At 41.0% G+C, this 14,371-nt stretch overlaps 1 protein-coding gene across 2 annotated transcripts in view; it reads left to right on the forward strand.

Annotated features, from left to right (window-relative positions):
* The window catches only part of zswim5 (zinc finger, SWIM-type containing 5), a 75,074-nt gene extending 61,514 nt beyond the window's left edge, over positions 1 to 13,560 (forward strand). The window contains exons 8-16 of one of the 2 annotated variants that reach the window (XM_008433022.2): positions 98 to 244; positions 368 to 505; positions 2,820 to 2,971; positions 3,963 to 4,065; positions 4,153 to 4,288; positions 5,102 to 5,259; positions 6,169 to 6,332; positions 7,316 to 7,397; positions 8,460 to 13,560. In XM_008433022.2, coding sequence (XP_008431244.1) covers positions 98 to 244; positions 368 to 505; positions 2,820 to 2,971; positions 3,963 to 4,065; positions 4,153 to 4,288; positions 5,102 to 5,259; positions 6,169 to 6,332; positions 7,316 to 7,397; positions 8,460 to 9,322 — 1,943 coding nt within the window. In that variant the 3' untranslated portion in view covers positions 9,323 to 13,560. The remainder of the gene's footprint in view (positions 1 to 97; positions 245 to 367; positions 506 to 2,819; positions 2,972 to 3,962; positions 4,066 to 4,152; positions 4,289 to 5,101; positions 5,260 to 6,168; positions 6,333 to 7,315; positions 7,398 to 8,459) is intronic. The other variant, XM_008433023.2, reaches the window with a different exon arrangement.
* Positions 13,561 to 14,371: the final 811 nt, after the last annotated feature.

Genomic DNA, 14,371 nt, shown 5'->3' on the forward strand with positions numbered 1-14,371 from the left:
GTGCGTGCGTGCGTGCGTGCGTGCGTGTGTGTGTGTGTACGCCGCCTGACTCTGCAAAGCTGTCCTGACCTCCCCTCGTTTCTCTCCCGACGCGCAGACCACGTCCCGACGGCGTGCGCCCGCGTCGACGCCCTGCGATCGCATGGCTACACGAGAGAAGCGCTGCGGCTGGCCGTCGCCATCATCAACACGCTTCGCCTCCAGCAGCAGAGACAGATGGACATCTACAAGCACCAAAAGAAAGGTTCGAACATTAGAAACATTAGGGAGCACAGTTTATTTTCTAGATTGGGAGCATTGTTGCAGTACTTTTTAATATTGACTGTTTTATTTTATTGGGTTTTTTTTTCCCCGTCTCTGCTTTTAGAGCTTCTCCAGAGAAATGTTACCTCCACCACCAACCTGGAAGGCTGGGTGGGTCATCCATTGGACCCAATCGGTTGTCTGTTCATCACGCTCACAGAAACATGCCGCATGGATGATGATAACTCTATGGACACTGGAGGTATTAAAAAAAACTATATGGTTTGGTTTTCCTCATTTTGCCTTGACAGAAATACAGTTGGCTAAAAGAGTGAAAGAGTTAGCTAAAAGAGTGAAAGAGTTAGCTAAAAGAGCGAGAGTTTTGGCTAAAAGAGCTTGCTAGCTTGTAGCATGGGACAACTAAACTACATTTTCCCTAGCTTTTAGCTAGCTGTTAGCTAGCTTTTATATTCCCACAGTGGGAAAATTCATGCTTAATGCTTCAAAACTTGCAACATATTCCAAGGATTTACATTCACATATTTGGCTTAAAACTACCTAGCTACTGCGTTTTAAACCGTACAGCTAAATAATCCTGGGTAACATTGACTTCAGCTAAAGTACTGCATATATCCAATCTTGAGCCTCCAAAGTCCATGAAAGTACCACCAGAATGTGTGTGTCTCTCCTCAGCCTTTGGTTTATACATTGGCTTTTATGCTGTGCTGAAACTTTGTCCGCTGAAACATAATTACAGTGAATCCTCATTTTCTCCTGGGTTATCTGTTGTGTGTTTCTGCTGCTGTTGCAGTGAAGGCAAATTAAACCCATTGATTCCAAGAGTTATTCTTCTTCAGTACTGATTGCGAATACTTTTAGGGCACAGATGGAGGGCTCCTGATCGGTCAAGCTTTTTTTTTCTCTTGTTCTTGGGCTCGGTCTTAGCTTTGGAGTGTGTCGTTTTGGTTAAGTAATTAACCATTATTTCATTCATTTTGTAGTGGACAGTAAAAAAAAAAAAAGTGTCCTGAAATATTAGTCAAACTCTTAAACATTTGGCGTCTGTCTTGGAAAAAGCAACCTTGACTCTATGCCTGGTTAAAGAGAGGTTTAAAAAATCTACACTGAATTATTTTAGATTGTTAAATTGTTGAAGTCTCTCCAAACTAATATTACTTTTGGAAAGTTTAACTACTTTTGTCTCAGTGGAATTTGAAATCCACCAAGCTCAAGACATTATAGGTTTAAGCTAACCAATACATTGGATTTTTCAATGTAAAAATCCAACCCTTTCTGCCTTTCTATGGTAGTTTTATTGAGCACATTTTTACCGTAATCTGTTTTTTGTTTGTTTGTTTTTTTTTTGCTCTACTACAGGCTATGAAAACAAAAAAAGGCATAAATAACGACACCAGGAAACTACTTTAGTTCCGTGGAGAGTTTCCTAAAGTGGAAACACTCTTAACGACTGTTTGCTATAAATGTTGCATGTAGCCGTAAAGTAATAGAAACTGAGTGGGCTGAACTGAACACACCCCTGTAGTTTGAGTGTGGTATGTACAGAACCCATCCCCAGTTGAATTTCCTGTCTTGTCCTCTTTGCACCAGCGGCCATTGCATTTTATTTATTTTTTTGTTGTTTTTTGTTTTTATTATTGCCAAAAAGCTTTGGGTAACAATACTGGCTGACCACTGGCAACGTGCTGCGTATGGAATATGAAGCAAATTAGTTTCATTTTCAGCTCCGTGGTCCTATTTTCATAACCCAGGGAGAACAGCTGGAAACATCTGTTTATGCGCTGGCTAGACTCGGCCTCTGTGTCGTCCAATCACAAACCGCCTCCTCCCCCTGTCCTCCCCTCAGCTTTATCAAATCAACTTATTGAGCCGCTGATTAGGAAGAAACAAATTGACCGTACCAGAGGGGGAAAGTCGGTAAAATCTGTTTCCATTTTTCCACTCTAACTCAACACATGCGCGCTCTCCGAGCACAGGCTCCCTACCCACATATCCCTGGAATAAACAGGATTTAGGGGGATCTGTTGCTCAGAGGGGATTTAAGCTGAATGATGGGGTAGAGCGGTGGGGGTCGGAGGGGAGCAGGAGAAAACAAATCAACAGCTGAGGCTCCCAGGGCATCTGTTCTCACTTATACTTTGTAAAGCAGCAGTGCTGGGTAAGCAGCCTTTTCACCAAACGAGCTCAAACGAAGTTACAAACAATGCTTTATTCCCCATTTAATTAAAAAGATACACGCATATTTTGTTAAAAAAATAATGAATCCATAACGCCAAAGCGTGCGGCTGATGTGCTACAAACTCTCAGGTTTGAGTTCAGGTGGGCTTTGTGCGACTCCTTCTGTCTCAGCAGTTTGTGTTATTTCTATGGTATCTAATTGAAACTAATAACTGGTAAAGCATGTTGCCCTTTTCTGTTTTAGAGAGCTGAACTATATATATACTAAAAAAATTAAATAAAATGAACACACTGAACATTGACACAGCTTGAGTAGAACAAGCGTTTTAAATACGTATTCCTCTGATTTTCTCACCGGTCTTATCCCTGTTTTCTCCAAGAAGGCGATCCCAGACCTCCGGTCTACCACCATCTGCCCGTGTGGGGGTGTCCAGATGTGGGGGAGTCGTACCTGACTCTGGCCTTGGAGGTGGCCCTGATGGGCATGGGCCAGCAGAGGATCATGCCAGAAGGACTGTATGCCCAGGACAAGGTGATCTTTGCATCTGTTAGCAGTAAATGCACAGCGCTCTCCTAAAAAGTATTCAAAACCTCTTGAGCTTTACCACGATTACAGCCACAAGCTTCAGTGTGTTGAGTATTGTAGACGAAGTCCTGAAAAGTATTGTTCCACCATGAGAGTTGGGATATTTCCAGTGTTATTTATTTATTGTTTTTGGTTACCATTCTTTATTTTGGATATTTAAAATATCTTCCAGTTTCAGTGTTAATTGTTCTTTACAAAATCAAAGTTTGTTAGTTTTTGAGAGGGTGAGTTTGCGATATTATGCCATGATTTATATACATTACTAGAAAATGGCCTCCAAGCTACAATATTATTGTTTATCGCAATAATTATCTGGATAATTTATCGTCCAGAAAAATTTGGCATTGTGACAGGCTTACGAATAGCATGACAAAATGTGAAATACATCAACGGCAATATAATTACTTCTGTACTTGATATTGGTTGTGCTTTATTAAAAATATATTCCCTGCATATAAAAAAAACCTAAAAACTATCCCGTTGAGGACAGTGTTTCTCTGATGGCAAATCACTATAATTTAACATCAGCTGGAAGTAAATGTCAGGCAAAAAAAAAAAACCATAGAAAAGGTCACGGCATTTTTCTTTTCTTGAAAAACAAGCAGAAAGTCGCAGCACTTAAGTTCTCGGCGCACTGGAAGAAATCCGGGGAGCGTTTCTTTGTGCAAATGGTAATCTGCTTTCGAGGGTTTAACGTTGCCGCCGCAGACCTTTCTTAATGTCATCGGAATTAGCGACAATATTAATGTTTTAGACGTTTAAAACCCAATCAAATGCACTAGAAGGACCTTTGTGTCGCTCTTTGGCTGGAATTGAACCCCGTCTGTCTCAAAGTGTGTGGAGGAGCGTTACAGTTCCCCGCTGAGAGTGGATYGCTCGACTTCCTGCTTCGTGAGATAACAATTTGACGACACTTTGTCTTCTCGCCGGGGCCCAGGTGTGTCGTAACGAAGAACAGATCGTCTCCAAGCTGCAGGAGCTGGAGCTGGACGACCTCCTGGTCCAGACGCTGCGGAAGCAGGCCGTGCAGCTGCTGGAGGGTACGCTACCCGCCGCTCGTTTCCGCGTCGCGCACGGGTTCGACGAAACTTGACCCGTTCCTCCGTCTGTGTCCCTCTCGGTTTCAGCCGGTCCGTTCAGCGGCCTCGGAGAAGTCATCCACAGAGAAAGCGTTCCCATGCACACCTTCGCCAAATACCTCTTCTCGGCTCTGCTGCCGCACGACGCAGACCTGGCGTACAAGGTGGCTCTCCGCGCCATGAGGTGAGAGATTCTTTCAATGCCATGTAAAAAGAAAAAGAAAAAGAAAGACGCAACTCCTATGTTTAAATGTGTGGGATAAATGATTCTCAAGGGATAATCAGAATGTATTTACGCAAGATTTTCAAATACATTTCTTGAAATCCTTGAGAATCCTTGAACTTCAATTAGGCGTTTTCCGGATTTGGAAAGCGCTGGATGTCTGTGTAAAGTCCTTGAACGTACCTGATATTCAAACCTCACAGTTTTGATCTGTGTAATGGAAGTAAAAATATATATATTGTAGAGAATAATACCTGAAAATATCATGTATTATACTTTATAATTAAGCAAAGTTTTTGAAATTGGGGGAATTTTTTTTATAAATTGGTATTTTGATCAGATGCAAACACAAAATTTCACTGTCCCTGCTATGTAGAAAACAATCAGAAGACATTATTAAAAGTAATAAATGATGTCAAAATAATTCTGAATTGAAACCATCTTGTTTTACATCATATTTCTGAAGTGTGGTGCTGGAAAATTTAGAAAACACGCCTTGAAAAATCTTGAAAAAGGGCTTGAATTTTACTGTGCGGAAAAGTGTGCGAACCCCTGGCAGCAACAGGCGGAGGAGGGGAAGCTCCATGTGAATATTCTCTCTTGACACTTTCTGTGGCGTCTAAATGAGCAAACTTTAAATCGTAGAACGGGGGAAACATCTGCGCTTTTAGATTTATCCTTTTAAACCAGTAACCCGGCACAGCTCCATGTTTTAATGTATCGTCTCCATGAAGTGTGTTCCACATCAGACCCCGTTCTCTGCTCGTCCCCCAGGCTTCCTGTCCTGGAGTCGTCGGCTGGCTCCGGGGACGTGGGCCACCCTCACCACGGCATCTCCATCGTTCCCAGCAGATACCCGCGCTGGTTCACTCTCGGCCATCTGGAGTCGCAACAGTGTGAGCTAGCCTCCACCATGCTAACTGCTGCTAAAGGTAAAAAAAACAAAACAAAGATCAGTAGAAACTAAAGCAGCTGAAGCACATTTTGTTATGATATATAATTCTCTCAAATGTAGTCGCAGAAACTCTGCTTCTGTCTTCAGCCATTTTTCTCGTAATGGCTTTCCTGGCTGCAGTGATTAATCTTCCAAGCAGGTGTTTTATTTTATTAATCACGTTTGACAAGTGGGACGAGCCGCTAATTGAGCTCCCCCCCATTAAATTGTAAATTTATCACAACTAATATTCCAATTTCTTCTTGAAGTTGAAGCTCTGGCGCAAGAACGACAAATATGAAGATGTCCGACTTCCTCTCTGCCCCCTGCCTGAATTACAGCGTCCGACTTGATGTTCTCCATTTTAAAGTACAAGATTTTGTGCACAGATTCTTTTTGTCTTTCATTTATRTGYGATGTCTGCAGTGCTGACCTTTTGTTTTTAGGTTCTGGAAATTACCCTAAAGCCTATTTTTGTATGATAAGCACATAAGAACTATTTATATGACAACTGGCCTGAAGGGATTTACAAAGAAAAAACAAAGAAAGTCAAAGTTTTCCAAACCTTATTTGCTTTCTAGTGTCTGGAAAGTCCCACGATTATAAACTTTTTATTCCTTTACATAACCCACACTCAATACTTGATACCAATATTACAATGTCTAACAAACATACATTCTGCCCTCCCCCCATCTTTCCCTGTAATTGTGACTGCAGCAACAATATCAAGTTCCTACTTTGGGCGGACATACTGGGATCCTTCAAACGAGGAAGTTTTCTTTGGTTACAGAAATATTTCAACTCTGAATCTCAGTTTTCTTCTTTGCCAGCAGAAAAGGTTTTACTAAAGCAAACCAGTTGTTAATATCTCCTCCTCCTCCTCTTTGTTTCCCCACTTGTCCACAAGGAGACATGTTGAGATTGCGGACGGTGCTGGAAGCCATTCAGAAAAACATCCACTCCTCTTCCCTCATCTTCAAACTGGCCCAGGATGCCTTTAAGATCGCCACGCCCGCAGACAGTCCGCCGGATATCACCCTGCTCAATGTGGCGTTGGAGTTGGGGCTGCAGGTACCGAACGTGTGTGTGTGTGTGAGAGAGAAAGGGAGGCTGCAATTATCACAGTTTCACCACAGAAACTTTTGCCGCAGCTCGAGTTTCCTTTTAACAGACTGTCAAAACTCTACCCTACAAATTGGCATCCCACACAGAGTTAACGAGAAGAACCCACTCAATGGAGGAACCTTTCCACAGAGAAACACAACAGATTAGCATCCTGCCGCATTAAAAATGTGCTCTACAGCTGAAACATTAATCAATGGAGAAATTAAAAATGACCTCAATGAAGTAAGAAGCAGCAAAAAGTAAAGTTAAATATTGAGCTCAGAGATGTTGAGCTGTTTTTCTCAGTGTCACATAAACTGATATGAACAAAATGATAGTGCATGTTCAATAATAACCTGTAAATATGTTTAAATCTTTTTGTTTATTTTATTTGGATTATTGTAGGGATTATTGTTTGCACAGATGCGTAAATGATATCTCCATCACTCACCTCCCCTGTAAATCATACGTATTAAAAATCACAGATTGACTCAAAAGCGGAAATATCTTCACCCGTTGAAAATAAAACGGGAAAATCTGAAGGAACTTCAACAACGTGGACTTATGGAATAAAAAATAAATACAATTCCTGTTGCAAAGTTTGTGTTTTCAACTGTCTTTTAAGTCAATGGCACAAAAAATGCGTAAAGAAAGTGGATAAAAAGGTATAATAATGGCTTTTGAAAATAACCTACGCCAGACATTTACTAACTTTAGCGTTACCATGACAATGTCAGCTGAAAATGTCAACATAAAAGCATTTTGCGTTTCTGTCACTAAAACGTTTAACACTCATTTATTTACTTACTTACATCGTGTTGTAATTTACTCCTTAAATATAAAGGATTTTACTATTTAAAGGTGAGAGCAAAGGTTTAAAATGAGGATTTTAAAAATAGTTATTACATATTTTCCAGCTTTGTTCTTACTCTTTTTGTGTGTTTTTGCAGGTGATGAGAATGACACTGTCCACTTTGAATTGGAGAAGGAGAGAGATGGTCCGCTGGCTGGTAACATGCGCCACTGAAGTCGGTATGTTTCACTTTTTTTTTTTTTTTTTGACACCCCATTGAGACGCAGCAAGCAAAACAGGATTCCATCTCTAATTACAGTCCCTACGGTCTGTCTCGATTTTCAGCTTTAAGGCTGACTTTGACTTTAATAAAAAGAAAAAAAAAAAGATAATCAAACATATGCTCGGATCACCACACAGAGGCATAAACATCAGTTTTCCATAAGGTATTTAATAATTTGATGATAGTGCAGGAGAGAGAGCTGTAACTCTGCTGGTTGACAAAATATTATGCAGATTTTAAAGAAAGTGCCAGAAGTGCTATGAAAAGATTAGAGGGAAGCGAGGATAAAGAAACACGACTGAAAAAGTGCAGTGTGGTTATAAGTTGACACAATCTCTGTTTTATTGGGTGAAACAAAGCTGGCAGCTTTAGCAATAGTGACTCTCTGAGAAACCCGTAACCTGCCTGGTAACTAGAGCAACGTTTAGGTCAAACTGCGTAAAACTTGAATTCTTATGCTCAAGAAGTTTTACAAGATATTTAAAGTCTGTCCATTCTAGAAACAAGGGTTAAATTTATACTACTTTACTGTGCATGTTACAAAAACGGATGAAAGTTTTACCCAAGAAAACCTGCTAAGCTTGATGGCAGGGTGCTAAGGCAGTCATCCAGTGTGTTTTTGAGTTAATGATACAAAAAAGGCCATCATAAAAAACCTAAAATAAGACAACAAACAATGCTCATCCTGGTGGGGGGGGTGGGGGGGGGGGACAAGTAAAACATGGTGGCCCGCCAGGCTGATAACATGCTGGGGGAGACCATGACAAAATTTGGATTGTTTTTTGTGTGTCTTAATCATGAAATTTAAAAATTTCAGCAAATAAATACCAGGTGGCAAAAGGCTCTTATTTGGACGTTTGCAAATAATTCTGGTAGTAAAATTATTAGTGGCAAGGATTCTGCATTAAAAGTTCACACTAAATGATGATCGAGTCATCGTGTCTGTTTTCCTTCCCTTGCCATCTTTGAAGAACTGACAACGCACTGAGTGTCCAATCCCATCTGTCTCTCCCGTCAGGTCTGCGGGCATTAGTGAGCATCTTGCAGAGCTGGTACACTCTGTTCACGCCGACAGAGGCCACCAGCATCGTGGCGGCCACCGTCATGTCCCACAACACCATCTTGCGCCTCAGCCTGGACTATCCACAGCGGGAGGAGCTGGCCAGCTGCGCGAGGACGCTGGCGCTGCAGTGCGCCATGAAAGACCCTCAGAACTGCGCCCTGTCGGCTCTGACGCTCTGCGAGAAGGACCACATCGCCTTTGAGACGGCCTACCAGATCGTGATCGACGCCGCCTCCACGGGCATGACGTACTCGCAGCTGTTCACCATTGCGCGCTACATGGAGCACCGGGGGTATCCGCTCCGGTCGTTCAAGCTGGCGTCTCTCGCCATGACTCACCTCAACCTCGCCTACAACCAGGACACGCACCCGGCCATTAACGACGTGCTCTGGGCCTGCGCGCTCAGCCACTCCTTGGGGAAAAACGAACTCGCAGCCATCATCCCGCTGGTGGTGAAGAGCGTGCACTGTGCCACGGTGCTGTCCGACATCTTGCGGCGGTGCACCATGACGGCACCGGGACTGGCTGGCATCCCCGGCCGAAGGAACTCTGGGAAGCTCATGTCAACGGACAAGGCGCCTCTACGACAGCTTCTGGACGCCACCATCTCGGCGTACATCAACACCACGCACTCTCGACTGACGCACATCAGTCCGCGGCACTACGGGGAGTTCATAGAGTTCCTCAGTAAAGCACGGGAAACTTTCCTTTTGGCACAGGACGGCCATATTCAGTTCGCCCAGTTCATAGACAACCTGAAACAGATCTACAAGGGCAAAAAGAAACTGATGATGTTGGTCAGGGAGCGCTTCGGCTGACCTTAACCCTGCCTCATAGACCTTCTTTTTGGGAAGTAGTTAAACTTATTGGTTTATTTAAGTTTTTTTTAATTATTATTATTATTTTGTTTTTGGATTTTTACTTCTGTATGTTGAGCCATTTCTTGACCAAGTCTTACGTTTTTGTTGCGTTTCGTTTCTTGAATGTGAACCAAAAAGTGTTCGCTGTACTCGCTCTACGTTAACCGTTGCTTCAAAAGACGGAACCTAAAGTGTCGCAGAAGTAACAAGGAATCAAACTCAACCAATTAATATTTTTGAAATGATCAGAACATTAAAAGAATGTTATTATAATAGCAAAAGAAATGTTTGCTTCCTGGTGGCTTGCGGCCATTTTGGATTGGGCGTGTGTGTAGTCTTTGTAGAGGTTAAGAAGATTTGGCTTCTCAAAGTGAAGGGAACTTCATAAAGAACACACAGTGGTTGAAAACGCACAGTGTTAAGGTCATACCTCGACTGTCGGCTTTAACTCCTCTGTTAGGAATTGCCTCTCATTTCATTCAGGGCTTATTAGAGCGGAGAGGACGGATAACACGGCTACCTGTTTTCACTAGTTGAACATTTAAATACCTTCACCTGCTGCATGGTGAGGGTGACGCTTTACAGAGTGCATGTTTTGAGGGTGACGTTCTGGCTGCTTTCGTTCCTAGTTTAGCCTTCGCGTGTACATCAGTATATTCTTGTATACACTGTATGCTTCGTGTCATCCTGTTAGCGACATAAGATGCCATGTTTGATGAGGTGAACGCGCTCCTCGTGTCCTGAGATGCCACTTCACTACTAACTCTGCTGTTTGTGGCCAAAGCTTTGAAAAGTGTAAAGCGTCACCGCTAACATCAACATTCAGTCAACGATTTAATTCAGGTATGTCTTTTAGTTTCATCACTCGTCTCGTTGCGAAACTTTGACAACAATTTTGGACCTGGAACTTGGTCGTAAATCAGTTTGTCACCTGAATCCCTTTTCCATCACAAGAACATTGGCTAAAACTGAGAATTTTACCCACTTGTGTTGTTTAAACGTAGCTGCTGGGCGTATTTTGAAAATTTGCTGCCAAGAAGAACTGCTTAAGTAGTTATGCAGTTTTCACTGTAGTTTCACGGGGGCATTAATGTGACTGAAAACAGCAAAATCTTCAAACACTTTATTGTTTAAGAAGAAGTCAACTCATTTTTCTGTTCTTGACTGGTTTAGCGCCACCCTTTGAGGGATAGTTGTATTGTCGCCATGCTCAGGTATCAGTCACACAGACTAGTGAGGAAATTTACATCACGTTTAGTGGACAGTAATGTATTAGGCTTACGGTCTGATACCTTACTACTGTTAGCATCTTTTTAATGCTTACAGTAGCATTTAGCTAAATCCTTTACCTCTAGTTAGCCCTCCTACCTTAATCACTTGAAATAATTGTTTGCTAGTTAACAAAATTGTTTGTCAGTTATTGTGTAATTACAGTAATATATATAACCCCTTATATTCTGCACTTAAAGTCTCTAATGTTACCTGTTTTCCCGCCAAAAGTTTTCCCGCCAAAATGAATGATTTGCTACTTGACAAAATTGAGGTTTTTTGTTTGTTTTTTTTTACTTCTGGTTTTTCAAAATAATATATTTTTTTTAAAGTATCAAGTAAACATCCGAAAGTAAATGCTAATATTCCTCCAATATCCTTTTTTTTTTTTTAAAGAAAACTAAAATTTGCATATTTTTGCTACGTGTACATTATCTAACAACTTTTATGTGACGCGCCAGTGTCAGAACTTAATTTTCGAAAATTGACCAAAAAAAAGGCATGGATTAAATAAACCTTTTGGTAGACGACCAATATAGCATATATATGGTCAAAAAAAAATCTCCAACCTTATGTTTTGACACATTTCACATCCATGGTTGATTAAAATCAAACATGGAAAAATGAACATAGCTGTGTAAAATTATTAGGGCTAAATAACCATAAAATGTGTTCAGTTTTTTGTTCTTGTGATGGAAAAAGCTGTGAACCTTCCTGTGAATACTACTGGTTTGTAAAATTCTTTACTGTGAAGATGAGTGGCCTTTTCCCCCCAAAGGTTTCAGAGATGCACAGTGAACCACACGGAAATTACTGTATTTTGTCGCAACTTGATGCGTTCATTGTAAGTATTGGAGACCTCGTGGCTCGGCACGGTTGGTTACCTTCTCCACGGTCTGCTGTCTCACCCTGTGGCATTTCTGATGGCAGCCTAAACAAGAGCTCAAGTCTAACTGATCAGACTAAAATGTACAAGCACTTCACACAGTTACCTCTTCAGTACGTTCCTGCCTGCTTCAGCATTTATTTATTGATTGATTTGTGACTTTTTTATTTTATTTTATTTTTATTCTTTCTAATCACTGAGTGAGACACACAGAATAAGAACCAGACTGTATTTAAATAAAAGAGGCTACATGAGTTGAAGGGTTCTGGAACAGAGGGACATTTTTTATTTTTTTTTCCTATCTGCTTCGACATTCCACGAGAGCAAACTTTTACGAACTGTACCCGGGTAAGTCGGTCATGATAACTGCGCCTTTTTCAGATCAGGGAAAATTGCAGATAGACGAATGGGGGCGGGAGGGGGAAACTGAGGAGGGAGAAGAGAAAAAGAAAAAAGGCTAAACTCAGTTCTCAGGGACATCACTTAAAGAAACAAAAACAAAAAATAGTAGCATTAAGCATTTAAGATATTGTAAATAATAAAGTGTCAATTGAGAAAATTGTAAAGTTCTAATTATTTATAATGAGTATGTTATGTGTTTTTTTTGGGTTTTTTTTTTTTTTTTTTTTTTCGGCGGGGTGTACTTGAACTGTTCTGCGTGGGGGAAATTTGACGCCGTTTATTTTGTAAGAGCAAAGATTTCAAGGCATTTCTCAGGTGCTCCTGTGTACTTTTTTTTGTTGTTTTTTTTTGTTTTGCTAAAAAAAACCTTCATTTTTATTCAGTTCGCAATGACAAAAACTTGCTTTCTTTCCAAAAAGAAAGCAGGGTTGTTGTTTTTTTTTAAGAGTTGGGAAGATTGAGGTAGGCATACATTTGTAAACTGATTTGTACTAAACCTGACTATGCAGAACCACTTTGAGGGTCTCGTCCGGGAGTGAAATTGAGGAAGCGTGGAGGGCGAGACCTGGTGGGCCGAACCACTATCAGAAAGAAGAAGAATAAGGAAGGAAGGAAGGAAGGAAGAAAGGAGGACAGGAGGGAGAAAAGAGGAAGAGTGCTTGCGTTGGGTCGATGTTGCATCAACTGCAACTTCTTGAGCTTGAGGCGAAGGAGGGAAAAAAAATTAACCAATGGTAGAAAATGCCTTTCTGACCGATCAATGTACAAAGTTCTTTTTTTGTTTTTTGTATGTCTTTGTTTTTTTTTTTTAAACTTTGTTTCTGTCCTTTATTATCAAGACCGAAGCCTTCGGTGTCTTCTTGCGTGGTTACTCTGCAGTGAGACGGAATAACACAAACATTTGTGTTGGCAACATTACCTTTTGGCTTGTTTCATTCATAACATCATTTAAAAAAAAAAAAAAAAAAAACATTCTCTCCCCCAGAGAGGCCTTTTTTTTTTTTTTTTTTTTTTTTACATTACCACCGTTACTTGTTTTTGTCCCCATGCGGTCGGATGTCTCTTCTGTCGATCTAGGATGTGAAGCTGTGCGTCGCGGCGTTTTCCTTCCGCCGTCCTGCAGCGCGCGCGCATGGCCAGCTTATGCAAAAATAAAAGATGCGAGGCTTCGACATCGTAAAGTTAACAGATTTTCGAAAAAGGGTCCACAGGCGACACCACTTCACCAACTGCGTAACCCGAAACTTAATTCCTGAGGGTTCTGTTTAAGTTGTACCCCTCCCCCCCCCCCCCTCGTCTTTTCTTTTGTTTGTAGGAGATTACTGTTTGCTAGTAGAGATATAGTTCACCTCCCCGTTTTGTTTTCGTTTCAGATCCATTCTTAACTTAAGGGATAATTGAAAGTGTTTGTTGCCTCTTTGTGCTACTGATTTTTGAAAAGGTATTTCCAGTATTTGTTGCCACAGAAGTATCATAGCTTATCATCACTTTTTTTTGTACCTTTTTTTTTTGTGCGACTTCTTGAGCTACTGTCTATAAAGCAAGATTTTATTACTATTTATGTAACGCTACTACCATTTTATATTGATTTGTGTTGAGATCTCAGTGCTTTTCTATGAATAAAGTGTGAAACACATGACAATGGTTGGAATTTTGTTAAGAAACTGAGCGCAAAATTAAACCCTAATTCTAGCGTAGGCCTTTAGCCTGAATTTATTTACAATTATTTAAAAAAATAAAATATGGTTTAGCTGTCAAGCTAGCTGCTATGTTTGGCAGATTAGATGTTAAAGTGGGTTTGATGCATTTGGTATAATATTGACATTTTTCAGTTTTGCTGCAGATAAGTTTTATTTGTATTATGAAACAGAGCGCTGGAACTGAATTGCAACATTCTGTGCAATTATTACGGTTCTATTGTCACATTATTTAACATGCAGCTAAGTTACACCTGGATGTAGTTCATGTTCTGATCAGCAAACTGACCCTAGGAATGTGTAAATGTCTTAATATAACCTTCCTGTCTCATTAATAAGGCAGCAATTAGGAAAATCTTCAATTAAACAGGCGGCATGTATTTTCCAGCCACATAGTGCCATTTTATAGCACAATCAAGTAACTGTTGCCTTCAGTTGTTATAGAAATCCTGTATTTATCAAATATGTCTTGAAAGAAATTAACGAATTGAAATTGGGTCTCAGTCTCTTTCTGAAACTACGCCTCCAGGAAGTCGTCACAACATGGCTCCTCTGTTCGCCATTTAACGTTTTCACCAACGCTGCTCTGAGAAGTAGCTAGCATAACGAGGTTAGCAGCTCCACCAGGTGTTTCTAATCGCTGCTGATTAGTCTGAAGGAGCTGAGAGGGAGGAGTGGCTGCTGTGCGATATGGAAGCTCGGCAACTGCGGTGCTCGGTCCACCCAGGCGTTTTCCACAGCTGAACGGTTGCC

Source organism: Poecilia reticulata, linkage group LG17 (assembly GCF_000633615.1).
Source record: "Poecilia reticulata strain Guanapo linkage group LG17, Guppy_female_1.0+MT, whole genome shotgun sequence".
NCBI classification, from domain to species: Eukaryota; Metazoa; Chordata; class Actinopteri; order Cyprinodontiformes; family Poeciliidae; genus Poecilia; species Poecilia reticulata.